General features: G+C 36.8%; 1 protein-coding gene across 1 annotated transcript in view; it reads left to right on the top strand.

The window, feature by feature from the left end:
• The window catches only part of STAB2 (stabilin 2), a 104,215-nt gene extending 92,898 nt beyond the window's left edge, over positions 1–11,317 (top strand). The window contains exons 62-69 of the mRNA XM_070946614.1: positions 561–726; positions 1,111–1,217; positions 3,786–3,905; positions 4,808–4,963; positions 6,878–6,988; positions 7,932–8,060; positions 9,771–9,887; positions 10,960–11,317. Of these exons, the coding sequence (XP_070802715.1) occupies positions 561–726; positions 1,111–1,217; positions 3,786–3,905; positions 4,808–4,963; positions 6,878–6,988; positions 7,932–8,060; positions 9,771–9,887; positions 10,960–11,010 (957 nt within the window). The 3' untranslated portion in view covers positions 11,011–11,317. The remainder of the gene's footprint in view (positions 1–560; positions 727–1,110; positions 1,218–3,785; positions 3,906–4,807; positions 4,964–6,877; positions 6,989–7,931; positions 8,061–9,770; positions 9,888–10,959) is intronic.
• Positions 11,318–15,186: the final 3,869 nt, after the last annotated feature.

Genomic DNA, 15,186 nt, shown 5'->3' with positions numbered 1-15,186 from the left:
TGAGAATCGCCATAGATATTGAATGAGAAGCAAAATGATTTCAAGGGGGAAAAAACCCAAGAAATTCAGTTGCCTTTTGAACACCACCTTTGGGTGACCATGACCTGGATGGTTGAGAAACTCCATAGACATCCAGGTTGCAAAAGTTCTTCTGCAAGTATGAGCCATTTGCAGCCAGTTCTATGGAAAAATCCAGACTGCCAGTGTGTAACAGCCACAGTCTGCCAACCAGAGTTGGGATAGAATTCCAAGTTCTATTTGGAAAATGAGTCAATCTGTCTTTCATATTGTTGCTGTGACTCATCCAGCTTGTCAAAGCTTCAAAGAATGCCTCTAGGATTCTATAAATATCACAGAAGTCTGTGGCCAGTAGCATTCTCACTAATGTAACCATCATGTGCATGTTCATGCAGTAGGGACTGCTATATTCATTTTGTCTCCCAGTGAAAGCAGTTCGTCTTCTAGCATTTATTAGGTTGGATAAGCCGCATAGCTTTAGCTTAGGCTAGTTATCCATTTTCTTTTGTTTCATGATTATATTCCTTACATGTTAAAAACAGGCCAGATATCATCTGTGTGCTGCTGGTTGGCTGGCTAATGGAAAAGTCGCATATCCAACAGCTTTCTCTGCCCCAAAATGTGGTGGAGGAGTTGTTGGCATCATTGATTACGGAATCAGAGTCAACATGAGTGAAACCTGGGATGTTTTCTGTTACAGAGTCAAAGGTAAAAATAGAAGAATGTTTGAATTCTCAGCATCTGCCATCTTGGCTCTAGGCTCAACCCATCGAGGTCTAAATTAAAGTCTTTATAGACCTTGGAAATTTTTATAATTGTAGCAGTCTCAGGCAGATTTGCATTATATTTACATTGTATTTAAGCATATCACAGTTATAAGCAATTTTTAAAATGAGAAATAATATGTAAACATTTTAATAGGCATAGATCCTAGCATATAATTATATAATTCAGATTGCAGGGAAATTAATTATTTGTAGGCCTGGGAGCTGGTAAGTCTTAGGGAAAAGCCCCCGCCCCCTATTCCTAATAGATATTCAAGTCCTTGAACTATCTCAGTTTCCTATCTAAACTCTCTTTGTTGTTTTATAGATGTCAATTGCACTTGTAAGACTGGTTATGTGGGAGATGGATTTACATGCAGTGGAAACTTGCTTCAAGTCCTCTTTACTTTCCCAACACTTTCAAACTTTCGCTCGGTGAGTAATAAAAAGCAAAGCTTTTTCTCCCCTAGAAAGTAAAAGAACAAATTTGAATCATTCATGATTTGAATCAGTTATTTGTTTAAAGGGGAGCAATAAATGTGACATAAACAGTCTGTTACTATAGTTGAAAATATTGTAACTGTTGGAGATGCTGGGATTTTATCAATGGGCTCGTTATCATTCAAGGTCAAGAAGACATTATTGAAAAATATCTGCTTTAAATTTGTTTTTATCTTTGTTTGGAAACAGTCAAAGCCAACTATAGGAGGGACTAATAACAGTAATACTTCCTCCTGAGAGGATGGAGCAACAGGTTTCCTTTTCTGTTGTGATCCAAGATGCAAATTGGCATCCTATAGCTTATATATATTTTTATTTATTTATTTATTTATTTATTTATTTATTTATTTATTTATTTATTTGTCAAACATGTATAAGATAACAGACATAAGTATCAACATGATTATGAATACAGGATAAGGATACAAATAAATGGGGACAGTAGAACAGGGATAGTAGGTACGTTGGTGTGCTTATGCACTCCCCTTACAGACCTCTGAGGAATGGGGTGAGGTCAACAGTAGACAGTCTAAGGTTAAAGTTGTGGGGTTTTGGGGAAGTAACCAGAAAATCAAGTAGTGCATTCCAGGCATTGACCACTCTGTTGCTGAAGTCGTATTTTCTGCAATCGAGTTTGGAGCAGTTTACCTTGTTTGTACTGTATCTATTGTGTGCTCGTGTATTATTGTGGTTGAAGCTGAAGTAGTCATTGACAGGTAGGACGTTGTAGCAGATAATTTTGTGTACTACGCTTAGGTCAGACTGAAGGTGGCATAGTTCTAAATTGTCTAATCCCAAAATTTCAAGCCTGGTGGCATAATGTATTCTGTTGTGAGCAGAGGAGTAGAGGACTCTTCTCGTGAAATACTTCTGGACTCGTTCAATTGTATTAATGTCCGATATATAATGCGGGTTCCAGACAGATGAGCTATATTCGAGAATTGGTCTAGCAAAGGTTTTGTATGCCCTAGTTTGCAGTACAATATTACCAGAGAGAAGCTTCGCAAGATTAGGTTAACAACTCTTAATGCCTTTCTGGCAATGTTGTTGCAGTGAGCTCTGGCACTTAGATCATTTGAGATGAGTACTCCAAGGTCCTTGACAGAATGAGGGTCTACGAGGTCGTATTCGCCCAGCTTGTATTTGATGCTCTGATTTTTTTTGCCAATGTGTAAGACAGAGCATTTGTTGGTTGAGACTGGGAGTTGCCAATTGTGGGGGACACCGCTGTTAACAGGTACAGGGTTTGATAGGACGCTCCCTATTTTGACTACTTGTTGCCTGTTTGACAGGAACGCAGCGATCCACTTATGCAGGGGTCCAGAAATGCCATAAGATGGCATGAGATCCTCAGCTGCAGAATATGACATCCTTGGAGCTAAAAGAGACCTAGCCACTTTTCTTATGTTTTGCTCCTTATAAATGCCTTCTACATTTTCTACAAGTCTGCAATCCACTGGGCTGCACAGTCTCTGCTCATTTTATTCTACCAATAGCAACAAGAAGCCAGCAATCTGACTCCCTTTTTGGAAGGCTTGATGATGCTTATACTTCCCAGTAACTCTGCTTGAGACTCGTAGAGAACACAATCAATCTTACAAGATTATGTTGCTATAGCCAATCTAAATAAAATAAGCCTGTAGTCTTCCATGGGGTTATTTCTTGATCTGCTCTGCCTCTGGGCTGACAAGACTGCTGGTTGAATTCCAAAGAGGAGGAGGAGGAGGAGAGGGAGAAAAGGAGGCCTGGACAAGAGTTTCTGGCCTCCCCTGCAATAGTATAACAGCATAAAATAGTTATCTGTGAAAGCTTCAGTCTGAAAGCACATACTACATGCCTTCTTTCAGTGGTCTTACTCTACTAGAAGAAAGTGATTTAACCTTTCCCATTGTCCTTTCAGCAGTGGTGGAATTCAAATAATTTAACAACCGGTTCTCTGCCCTAATGACCAGCTGGGTGGGCGTGGTCATGGTGGGCATGGCCAGGGGGTGTTACAGGCAGCACTCGGCCTCCTACATCCCCCTGGGAGCAAAAATGGGTCACGGGGGGCCATGCCACACCCCCCTGCTCCCCATTTTGGGCCTAGTAGGCACTTACCTGGGAGCCAAAATGAGGCACCTGCGGACTCCTGGAAGGGATGGGGAGGGGAAGGGAGGGGAGGGGCCAGCCAGAAATTTAACAACCGGTTCCCCCGAACCGGCCCAAACTGACTGAATCCCACCCCTGCCTTTCAGCAACTGTCCTTAAAAGCAGAGTTTTCCATTTCTAAAGGAAAATGCCAACCCTGATTCAACTCATTTGTTTAAATATGTGTCATTAAGAAATACGTTTTGGATCCTTGCATACAAGAAGAATATGAGGATTTCATAAAACATCTCAGCAGCATTATTTATTTATCGTGCATTCTTTTCTTCTCTCAGGAAGTTAATTATTTTGCAAGACTGTTATCATAGCAGAATATATGTCATAATGATTTATGATCACAATTTACTATCTTCACAGGAGATTTTCACTTACTCAAATACCTCAAGGAAAGGCCAAGAGTTCATGAAATACCTCACAAATCTCTCCATTAAAGCAACCTTGTTTGTACCAAACAATGATGGCTTGAGGAAGAATGAGGTAAATGGGGAAAAAAATAGTGTTTTCCATGCCAGCTTTAAGTTTCCAGAAGCTTCCAGAAGCTTAAATAGGACGATTGTGGAAAGTAATGTTAATTTTTCTGCTGTTTTTGAATTCTTATTGTTCCTAAGGCTTATGTCATCAATTTATGAAATTAAATCAGATAAAATTTTGCCTGCTTCTCACTGTTTTCATAACATGGATGGAACATATATTGAATCTATAGAGGTGATGAAGCAAATTTCAGATGAGATTATTATTTATTTGATTTATTTATTTGATTTGATTTATTTGCCGCCCTTCTCCGGAGACTCAGGGCGGCTTACAGTGCGTTAAGCAATAGCCTTCTTACTTTTGTATATTTATACAAAGTCAGCTTATTGCCCCCACAAACTGGGTCCTCAATTTACCTACCTTAGAAAGGATGGAAGGCTGAGTCAACCTTGAGCCTGGCGAGATTCGATCTTACTCTAATTGCAGACAGCTGGTGTTAAATTACAGTGCTTCTGTCTGTTGAGCTAAATCAAGTTTAGCTTAGTTAGAGTTTTTAGTTTGTAAAAATACTAATAATATACAGTCTGATCCACAGACATGATGCAAGCCCCTTATGTATTTGCTGGCATTTCCTTTAACATCCAACAGGCTCCTTGCTCTGCCTGATTTCCCTGTCTAAATTCTTTTAATTGAAATTGAGCTCTTCTAACAGCAACTACTTGGATTTGTTTTAGAAAGAGTAGAAATAGAAAAGGTACTCCCCCATACAATTTATGGAATAAAGATTCTCATTTTTAGATGCAAAGGTAAGGTATCAACCTTGAATTAAAAAAATGGAGGGAAAAGATATCAGCTGTGAAATGCTGCCATTTTGATTGTGGACATTGTTATTTTTTTGCTGCTTTAAGACACTCTCTGGAAGAGACATTGAATATCATCTAACCAAGAACAGCACATATTATGAAGATTTGGTCAATGGAACCACTCTCCAAAGCAGAATAGGGGAAAGCCTGTTAATTACACACCAAGAAGAAAACCAGGAACAGATTTCACTCACTAAAAAGGTAGATGATTTGTTCATCAATATGCTGCTCATAAGGATACAGCTTGATGTGAGTTGCCTATATTGCATTGATTCCCCCCCCTTCCAAAAGAACAAAAAGCAGAAACTAAGGAATTCTGATATGAATTGGACATGAATGAAAGTCTTCAGGGGGAGAAATAACCTTTCAAATCTTTATTACAGTCATAGGCCAGCATATAACAAAGTGTTTTTGAAAGTTAACAACTTTAAAATGTGTGTAGTTCCCAGAATTCCCCAGCCAGATGCTGCAATGGTCATAAATGCGAAAAATGATCATAACTCACTTTTTTCAACGCCATTTGAATAGTCATTAAACGAACTGTTGTAAGTGGAGGACCTGTACTCATGATGCAGATCCCAAATGTAGAAAGATTAGAGCACTCCATGGAACTTCAGGATCACAGAGCCTGGAACATCACAAAATCTGCACAAGCGTATTCCCTCGCTTCATGTCTCGTATATCTCTGTCGTCCTGTTCTATCTTTCATGATCACTCTTTTTATTTCTAACCTGCTCATTTTCTATTACCACTGGGCATCTGTGGCAGCCCTAATATTTTTCTTTAAATTAAGCTAGTAGCCTGGGTTCTCCTGGACTTCCTTCTCTATGATTTTACATATACAGTAGTGGCCAGAATTGTGGAGACCTTTTGGGAAAAATGTATTTTCTAAAACTACCTAATAATACCACTTTTTTGGGGGGGGGGTGTAGTATCATAAAATTATATATCAATGGAAAGATAATGTAATCAAGAATGTAATGCAATAACTTTTATGAAGGATTTGCTATTAGAATAGCAGTTACAGTATAAAGAAGAAAAGTGAAACACGTAGAAAAAAAGAGATATACAAAAATTATCACCACGTCAGTTAATACTTAGTTGGGTAACCTTTCACATGACTTACGGCCTTACAACGTCTTCCCAAGTCTTTTAGTTCTGCAGCTGTTATAATGTGAAGCCAAGATTGAATGATTGCTTCTATTAACGGGGTTTTATTGCTGGGTCGCTTCTGACTAACAAGTTTATTTAATCGGCTCCTTAGATTTTCAATTGGGTTAAGATCTGGGCTATTCCCAGGCCATTCCAGCAGTGGAATATGATTATCTTGAAACACCAAAAAAAAGTGGTGTTATTAGCCATCAAACTTCAAAAATACACTTTTCCCAAAAGGTTTCCACAATTTTGGCCACTACTGTAAATGTCTTTCTACATTCTTTTCATTGACTAAGAAAACAAGAAAAAAGGAGCAAAGAATTACACTTTCCACAGGGTTTGTCCACAACTATCTTATTTTATATACTGTATGTCAGGGGTGTCAAACTCATAGCCCGCAGGCCAGATGCATCATGTGCTAGCCACGCCCACGCCCGGTTTAGCGAAGGAGAAAGTCACGATACATCACATGACGCTGCTGTAACGACACGAATTTGACACCCCTGCTGTATGTACTTTTTAATGTATAATCTATGTGTATAGTTCAGTAATGTAGCCTTTTTCTATACTAGCTTTCTAAAAGCTAGTATATCAACCACTATATATTATTTATCTAGATTAAATAACACAGGGGGAAATGGCATTTTGCCCAACTAGTGATTTAACTTTCTTTCTAAACCAAATGAGTAGCAATAGCAAATTTCTTTGTACGAGATTCCTCCTTGGCCAGCCATTTCCGCTACTTCAGCCAAGGAAGAACTGAGTCTTTTTTGGGTTAATGTCCAACAGCACAAAAAGGGTGAGTTTTCTAGGCAGTATTAGTATAAATATACAAAGCAGATCATATACAAAAGATCTACTCACTGTAAAGTAAACATCAGTTGTGTTACAGGGAGTATCCTAATAAGATCATATAATTTATTCATCATGTCGTGGCTCAAGTTATATATATATTTTCAGATAACTACCAAGTATGTGAATGGTAAAGCTATCCGTGAGTGGGACATTATTGCCTCCAATGGGGTCATCCATGTTATTGAAGCATCACTAAAGGCACCTCCTGCAACCTATGTAAGTGCTTTGCATATAGAAATGTATTTTTTTGAATGGAGAGGCTTCCAAAAAACTATGAATGAATATTTCTTTTGGAAGCAGGCTTGATAGAGTATGTCAAGAAGGAAAAACTTTATTGGGGCACTTGGTCATCCTTTGCTTAATTGGCATTTTTGGGCCTTAATTTAGAATCAAAATAGCAACCTTAGATTTTAATTCAAAACTGAACTTAAAGTGGCAATGTGTTTTCCCATTACACACTATAACTTTCCTCTTCTGTCATGTTAATATTACTTCATCTTCTGGAGATAGTCTGATGGTTTTACTCAACACTTTTTGTATAGGGGAGGGAATATGCATTTCTGGAGCTATAGGTCATGTGCCTTGGGGACATATAGATATGCATCTTGCCATGGAAGAGCTCTTGGTTGGAGAACTTACATCATCTTGAGATTTAAAAAATGAAGAACCCAGCTTCAGGACAATTGTGAAAGTACTTGGAAAAAAACACAAGTAAAACAACTGTCTCCTTCATTAGAAACATTTGTTTGAGCTAGCAAAGTGTGATGAACAAGTTGTTGGTTTATTTACAAAATATTCTTTTCTTGTTATTCCTCTGTTTTCTCTAATATAGACATATTGTTAAATTAGGCAATGTAGTACACATTTCCTATATGAATATTTTTAACCATAGTTCACACCGAGACCTTTGTAGCAAAATGGCATGCATAAAGAAAACCTGGTCTGCTTCTTGGCTTTAAAAATGACATTTTCCTTCATCCCGAGTTAACATACCAAATTTTGTGCCACAATACATTGGATCAATTTTAAAATACCATGTGATGCCATGTTCTGTTGTGTATCTTAACACACAGTAAGATGACTTTTCCTCTATAATTTGTGAAATATTTAATTATACTTCCTACCTATTATCCATTCGCCTACTTTGTCTCAATTCAAGGCTTCTCTACATCCTGGAGCTGGTACAGGAATATTTTTTGCAATCATTCTGGTCATTGGAATCATTGCTTTGGTTGGATATTCGTACTTCAGATTTAAGAACAGAACCATCCAATTCCAACTTTTCAAGGTAAGAAAAAGCATAGTAACATAAACTGACTTGTACATGGATATATATACACACACACAAATATATATAAACTTTGATCATGCAAGGAAATCAAAAACAATGAATATGTGATAAAACTGTTCTTTTGTACAAAGAACAGATTTATCAGTTCAGCTTCATTGAATAGAGCATGCAGAAAAGGAGAAAGAAATTGCCATCACGCCTGTTGAGTTAGCTGTGCTCTACTGAGGATGCTATTTCTGGTGACTATAGTCTAACACCAGAATAAAAGAATAATAATGGAGTTGGAAAGAACCTTATAGTTCATCTAGTCCAACCCCCTGCTCAAGCAAGAGACCCTATACCCGTGATGGCGAACCTATGGCACATGTGCCAAAGGTGGCACGCGGAGCCTTATTGGTGGGCATGTGAGCTTAGCCGGCCAGCTGATTTTCAGGTCTTCTGGGCCCACCAGAAGTCAGCAAACAGGCGGTTTCTGGCCTCTGGAGGGCCTCCAGGGGTTTTCGCCCTCCCCAGGCTCCTAGAGAGGCTCTGGAGCCTGGGGAGAGCAAAAAACGGGCCTACAAGGCTCACTGTGCCATCACGTGCCAAAAGCGAAGAGAGTGCAGGGGGGGTCGCGCGTGCATGCCTGGAGGATGGGGCACATAGAATTGTGGGTGTGGGCACACACATGCATGACCCCTCCCACGCTCCCCCCACTTTTGGCACGCAATGGCAAAAAGGTTAGCCATCACTGCCCTATACCATTTCTGACAGATGGCAGTCCAGTCTCTCCTTGAAAGCTTCCAGTGATGAAGCTCTCACAACTTCTGAATAACAGAATAATCCTAACCAGAATGGATTCAACATTTCAGTCAAGATGGAATATAATCTAGAAGAGGACAAGCAAGGGATATAGAAGCACATGAGGCTTAGTTTAATGCAATGATTATCAACCTTTTCTTCACCACGGACCCCCTTTAAATACCTTTTGTGGCCAAGGACTATGGCATTGACTACCAAGACTTAATTCAAGTTTTAAATCATAACATTTCTTCAAGCCTTTACAATCCCGCAGTGATCTGGGGACCATAGGTTGAGAACCACTGGTTTAGTGAATTCCTGATAATCAAACTCTAGTATTTAAATAACTTATAAATACAATCAACAGTTCTGACTTTCCTGTTTGCTTTGCTTTTGATGTCAAGTCATCTTGACTTCTGGCAACTGGTTGGCCTTTTTTGGAAATGACTTCCCATTGCCTTCTTTCTATGACTGAGAGCGAATAAGTCACCCATCTGGTTTAAGCCAAAGGCAGGATTAGAATTCATGGTCTCTCAATTTCCTAGCCAAATGCCTTTAAGTCAGAGGTGGGTTTCAGCAGGTTCTGACCAGTTCTGGAGAACCGGTAGCGGAAATTTTGAGTAGTTCAGAGAATTGGTAAATACCACCTCTGACTGGCCCTGCCCCCATCTATTCTCTGCCTCCTGAGTCCCAGCTGATCGGCAGGAAATGGGGATTTTGCAGTAACCTTCCCCTGGAGTGGGGTGAGAATGGAGATTTTATAGTATCCTTCCCCTGCCACGCCCACCAAGCCATGCCCACCAAGCCACACCCGCAGAACCAGTAGTAAAAAAAATTGAAATCCATCACTGCTTTAGGTACTACACCAAAGTGGCTTTCTTTGTAATGAATTTGAACATAAAGTATTCTTTTAAAAATGTCACATAGGAAAAAGATGATATTGATGTAACTACATTGGACAAAGCACCATCAACCAACATCTCAAATCCCAATTATGACACCTCATCAGCTCCTCCATCAGATCCTCCTTACGATCCATTTTCGGTAAGTTTTTATTCTGATGGGGTAGGATTTTCTTCCAAATATGTCAGAAGCCAGAATTTGGATTATAAAGTAAAATATTGTGGCTTCTACTTAACTGACCACATGGTTTTATCTTCTTTTAGTAACACAATTATCAACACATAGTATGGGGTGTTTTTGTTTTTTATTCCTTTTTATTATCCCCTTTGAATTAGCATGCATTGGGGCCATCAGATGATACACACTCACACTCCACAATTCTATCTGTGACAACATCAAAGCTAATCTTAAGCACCTATCTCGGCCATTTAGCTTTCAATATGTATTTTTAAATAGAAAACCCATCAATAAATTGTAGTCACTGGATTCAAACAACACACCAAGAGATGGGCAACACAGCTTTCCCTACAGCAGCAGCCTGTCTGGGTAGGACTATACTTTTTAGGGTTGGCTCAAGATTGGCTTAAGTTTCTGGAAGGCAATTTCACAGAAATACCAGCTTCATCTCTGCACTTCTCAGGCAGGCAGGGTGCCCAAGTCAAAATAACTTGTTTTAGGATCAAAACTTCACATTATATTTGGTGCCATGTGTGAACCCAACCATCCTCTCCAAGAGTCTGCATCTGTAGTACATCCTCTGCAACTAGTCTACAGTCTAATCCAGTCTACAGCCTGAAATGCTAAATATATTATCAACTCTATATTCAGACTAGACCCAACTTCACAGTTGTTTTATTATTAACAGAATAAGACCATTCAATGTCTTAGTAGTGTTTCCTGTTCAATAATGTTTGCTGTCTGAATAATTGCTTTCAAATCACCCTGCTCTGCAGTCTACTAGAAATAGGGATTTCTCCGCAATGGCTCCATGGACATGAGGCATTTACATCTGGCCCCTTTCCAGCCTTCTTTTGAAGAAGGCAAGAACTTAACTGCTTTATCAGGTCTTTGAAAGCACTAATTAAAATCATTTTAGAGTGAAAATAACTCCTATGTTCATTTGTAATATATTGCTAACTACTTTTCCAACAAATTTTTAGAGCATTATTCATTAATGTTGATTATAACTTTTTTTTTTAAAAAAAAAAAACAGGTTTCTGATGAGCAGCAGTTGGTGAGCAGTGATTCCCACAATGATTTCTAATAATTATTTCTTCTTCATCGGAGAAATAGCTTTCCTACTGGATAATGAAGATACAAGGCAACACATCTGGTTCAGGAAAGGGCCATTGAAGAATGTAATTCCTAAGAAAATTCCTAAGAAAACTGAATGTTGTTTTAATTTCTTTAGGAAGTAATTCTGTCATTTTAGTTATGCAGATGCTAATATCACTGTTTTCTTTTTTGCTCTCTTCCATGTATTCCAGAAATAATTAATATTACAAAATAGCACTTCATTTTGTAAAAGATTGAGGTATAGCTATGCTGTTTGGATTGCTACGAACATGTCATTAAAGGAATGCTGATATTCTTTTTTTAAAAAAATCTGAATTTTTTAAAATGATTTACTGCATATTACACAAGCAGATAGCATTCCAATTTCCAGGGTTTTTTTTAAAAAATCACACATTTATAGTTTGTGTTTGTAACACAAATTAATAGTAGCAAGGTTGGATAAGCTGCTCTAAAAGTATTAAAGGCTATATTTTATAATAGTACAATCTTAATTTTTATGAGAGATTTGAGTAGAATGGGTTTTCACGTTTCTACATACATCCATGCAACTGTGCAAACCATCCTTGCTTCCATCACACCCATTCAGTACACTAATTCTTATGTCTTATTCTTTTTAACATTTTACCTCTTTTTTTGAGGATAAAAAGAGGCTCATGTCATCTTGTTTGCAATAGATTCTCATTCATAAACCACACCAATACTCATTTTATATTCAATCTTCATTCATTTTTCAACTTCATTCTCGACTCTCTCCTAATTTTACCACACAAATATAACTTTGTTTTTTCCTGCCACAGGAAAATTCTCAGTTCAATGTAACAAAATGAACAGAAACATGTGCATAGACACCACCATTATGGCTTCTTCTCATGAACATTAATTTCTTGCAGTAGGTCACAATTAGCAATTATATATTTGCTAGTACCTACTAGGCATCACTCCATTCTCCCTCCTTTAAAAACATTATACCAAGGTAGACAAATTCATCTACTTATTCTAATGTTCATCTTAATGAATAATACACTGTATGTGTAGAAGCACTTTATATACTTTCAAAGAATCCAAAACTCAAATTCTTTTAACCATTTTTAAAGAACATTTTACCCAATATTAAACAAAATTAACATATTGTGCTACCAAGAATAGTTTTTTCCCAACAATTACTACTTCAAAGTCTTTTGTTATAAGCTTTGAGAAGTGTCTCATCCATCATACTTACATTAACAGCTTATTTTAGATAACAAAACTACATTGCCAGCATTGATTAGAGAAATTAAAGCATGTACTATGTGTTCATAATAACTCATTCTTCAAAGCAGCAAAAATTCTATTTGTAGATTTTTTATATATACTAATATTTGTAGAACTCACTCATATTTACTTTTGGTACTTTATTGAAATAGACACTAATTATCAAAACCATCAGCTATAAATTCAATTTACATATTCCCCACATATTCCCTTCAAGTACACAATGAATATTTTCACCGAAGAGATCTTTTCCCTCCGACTAGCTTTCTACCTTAAAACCTTACACTGACTTCCATCCCAATTACAATAAATGCCTCTAATAAAATATTTATTAGTTTGTAAGTTAACAATGCTGTATTATTAGAAAGTTATTTTTGTATGTATGAAAATATTTTTCCAATAACAAGTTTCAGTTTAAGAATCTTGTTGGCTTCAAATTGTTAACAAATGAACTTGTCTCACTTTTGGTATTCAGGTGGAGCATATTGACAAAAGTCTACAACAAGCAAAGTAATTGCAAATGAGAAGTTTCAGAATTTAAGTGTGCTTTAAAATTTCAAAATTACATCAGAATAAGGACATAAAACATAACATTACCTTAAAATATTTTGCAGTTGTGTATGCAAAGACTCTCCACAGTCACTGTTCATGCATATTTTTTACAATATTTGTCGTTAAAAAACTTGTAGCAGCAATGAGTACTTTACACAAAGAAATAAAATTTTATTCTGCAGTAAAAGAACCCTTCTTTAAAGCAGATCTCAAAATGTTGAGCATGGTGAGCAGGAATGCTCACAATTACTAGGTTCACGGGACTTGATAGCATACGCTAATACAAGAACAGCTACAGTAAGCTTCAAAAGATTTCACGCTATGCTTAATTTTCAGAATCTGTGCTAATTTGACTTTTTAATATTGTGAACAAATATCATTCAAAAGACAGGAGGACTGATACAAACTGTTCAAATAATGTCAAGCTATGAGCTGTAAGTTTGTGCCTAATTCTGTCCTTTGGGTTTTCCACTTAGTGTTCTATTGTTAGTTAAAATAATTAGGTGACAAGATATGAAAATAACTATTTTGATAGGTAACGACTGTTAGGTATTATTCTTTCCTTCAGTCAATCAAAATCATCCATTCTGCATCAATATCTTTCTGTGTCTACATCGTGTCACATTGCAACAGCACTGTATGGTCAGCTCAAGTTCCTCAATAAATAACATGATCAGGCAATTTTACAAAAGGTATCAAAAAAGTGGGGACAATCTATGAAAATCTTTCATTCAAAATGCAGCTTTGGGAAGAAGTATGGCTTGGATGGTTGAATCTCTATGAAAAGCCTATGAAGCTACATGAATCCTAGCACTAAATGAGGACTTATTCATCTTTCATAATCTTCTGCACATCTCACTTAATAGTGCACTGCAGCAGACCTTCATGACACGACCACTGAATACCAGGGTACAAGAACTGCTATAGTAGCAGAAATGCAATAATACCAGTTTTTCTCTGAAGGGTTATTTGTTTAGGGATTTAAACTATGAAAGCAAAGGTGAAACCAGGAAATATACTCACACATCTTGAAAATCTGTTTCAAGGCATGTATTTGGAACCAGAATGGAATAATGCCAGCTACTGCTCTTAAGTTACACAACAAAAAATTTAGAAGTATATGTAGTTGCAAATTTCTATATAGAAATGCTTTTGCAAACTTGAAACACATATTTATGTAAACAGCATTTGAAGAGCCAAATTATTTCCTAAAATAAATTCTGGTTATATTTTGAATATCTTCATAAAATACATGAAGTTTTAATATATATTTTAAAGGAATGTTTTGAGATTTTCAAAAAAGATGGACTGCAATGCCTGTGAAAATTGCATTCTACTGCTTTAAGCATTTTAGAAATTTCTGGCTCACTTAGAAACAACCAAAATTGCAAATTAAAGAGTTTTAAGTTTGAATAATTTGAGTAACCAGTTATTTATCAACTACCAGGTAGTTTTTTTTATGGGCTATCAAGAGGTTTTAGAAAAAGTTGTTTTGTTACATTAGTTGAAATAGCTTACTAGGAAGGGGACTGTTAGTTCAAAGCTCTTGCTATATTACTGTTTTATTATCAGCCTAGAAATAGTGTTAGTATTTATGATTTCAACTTAATACATAATTTGTTTTCCTGCTGAACTCAAGAAGTGAATAAAATAAATATGAGTTTTAGTCCTGTTAAGAGCAGTGGGAACCGGCTGTTACATTAGCACAGTGAGAACTGGCTTAAAACCCTCCAACATTTAGCCTACATGATTTTTAAGTGCATGGGAATAAGAATTTTAAAGAGAGACACAAAATCTCCACCGATTTAAAAATCGTAACTGTTTCACTCTTATCATGAAGACAGGTCAATACTACTATTATACATTATTAAATTATTATTGCATTCAATGAAAGTTGCTCCCAGGAAAGTAAGCACAGGACTGCAGCCTCAATATATAAAATATTGTTCTAAAGTACATGATGACATTCTACTAAAGTGCCCAGTGCTATAAGGCTTTACTCTATATCTACCATTAATTCTTCAGAGCTGTTAAATTATAAAATTGTTCAGATTGAACACACTTTAGTAGATGTATTGTTCTATTTATACATTTGTGGTGCTATTGTAGTGTTTCTACTGCCGATTTTACTAACTGTCCTGTCAATTTTCATTGGCTGGAAATCTCTATAATGAAAGCTTTGATTGGTTTAATGCAAGCAATGCAATATTGTATTCTACTTATAGCTTTTCCTGGCTGTTTAAGGAAAATACAAGTCAGTGAAAAATAAATGGCTGAGTGCTCTATGGACTTAAATCTCTCATCCACTAAAAGTTGTTTTCTAATATTCTGATAAAAAAAA

Source organism: Pituophis catenifer, unplaced genomic scaffold (assembly GCF_029215685.1).
Source record: "Pituophis catenifer annectens isolate HBS135680 unplaced genomic scaffold, rPitCat1.0.hap2 SCAF_7, whole genome shotgun sequence".
NCBI lineage: Eukaryota > Metazoa > Chordata > Lepidosauria > Squamata > Colubridae > Pituophis > Pituophis catenifer.
Note: the sequence above shows the minus strand (reverse complement) of the source record. Positions and strands in the feature narration are given on the sequence as shown.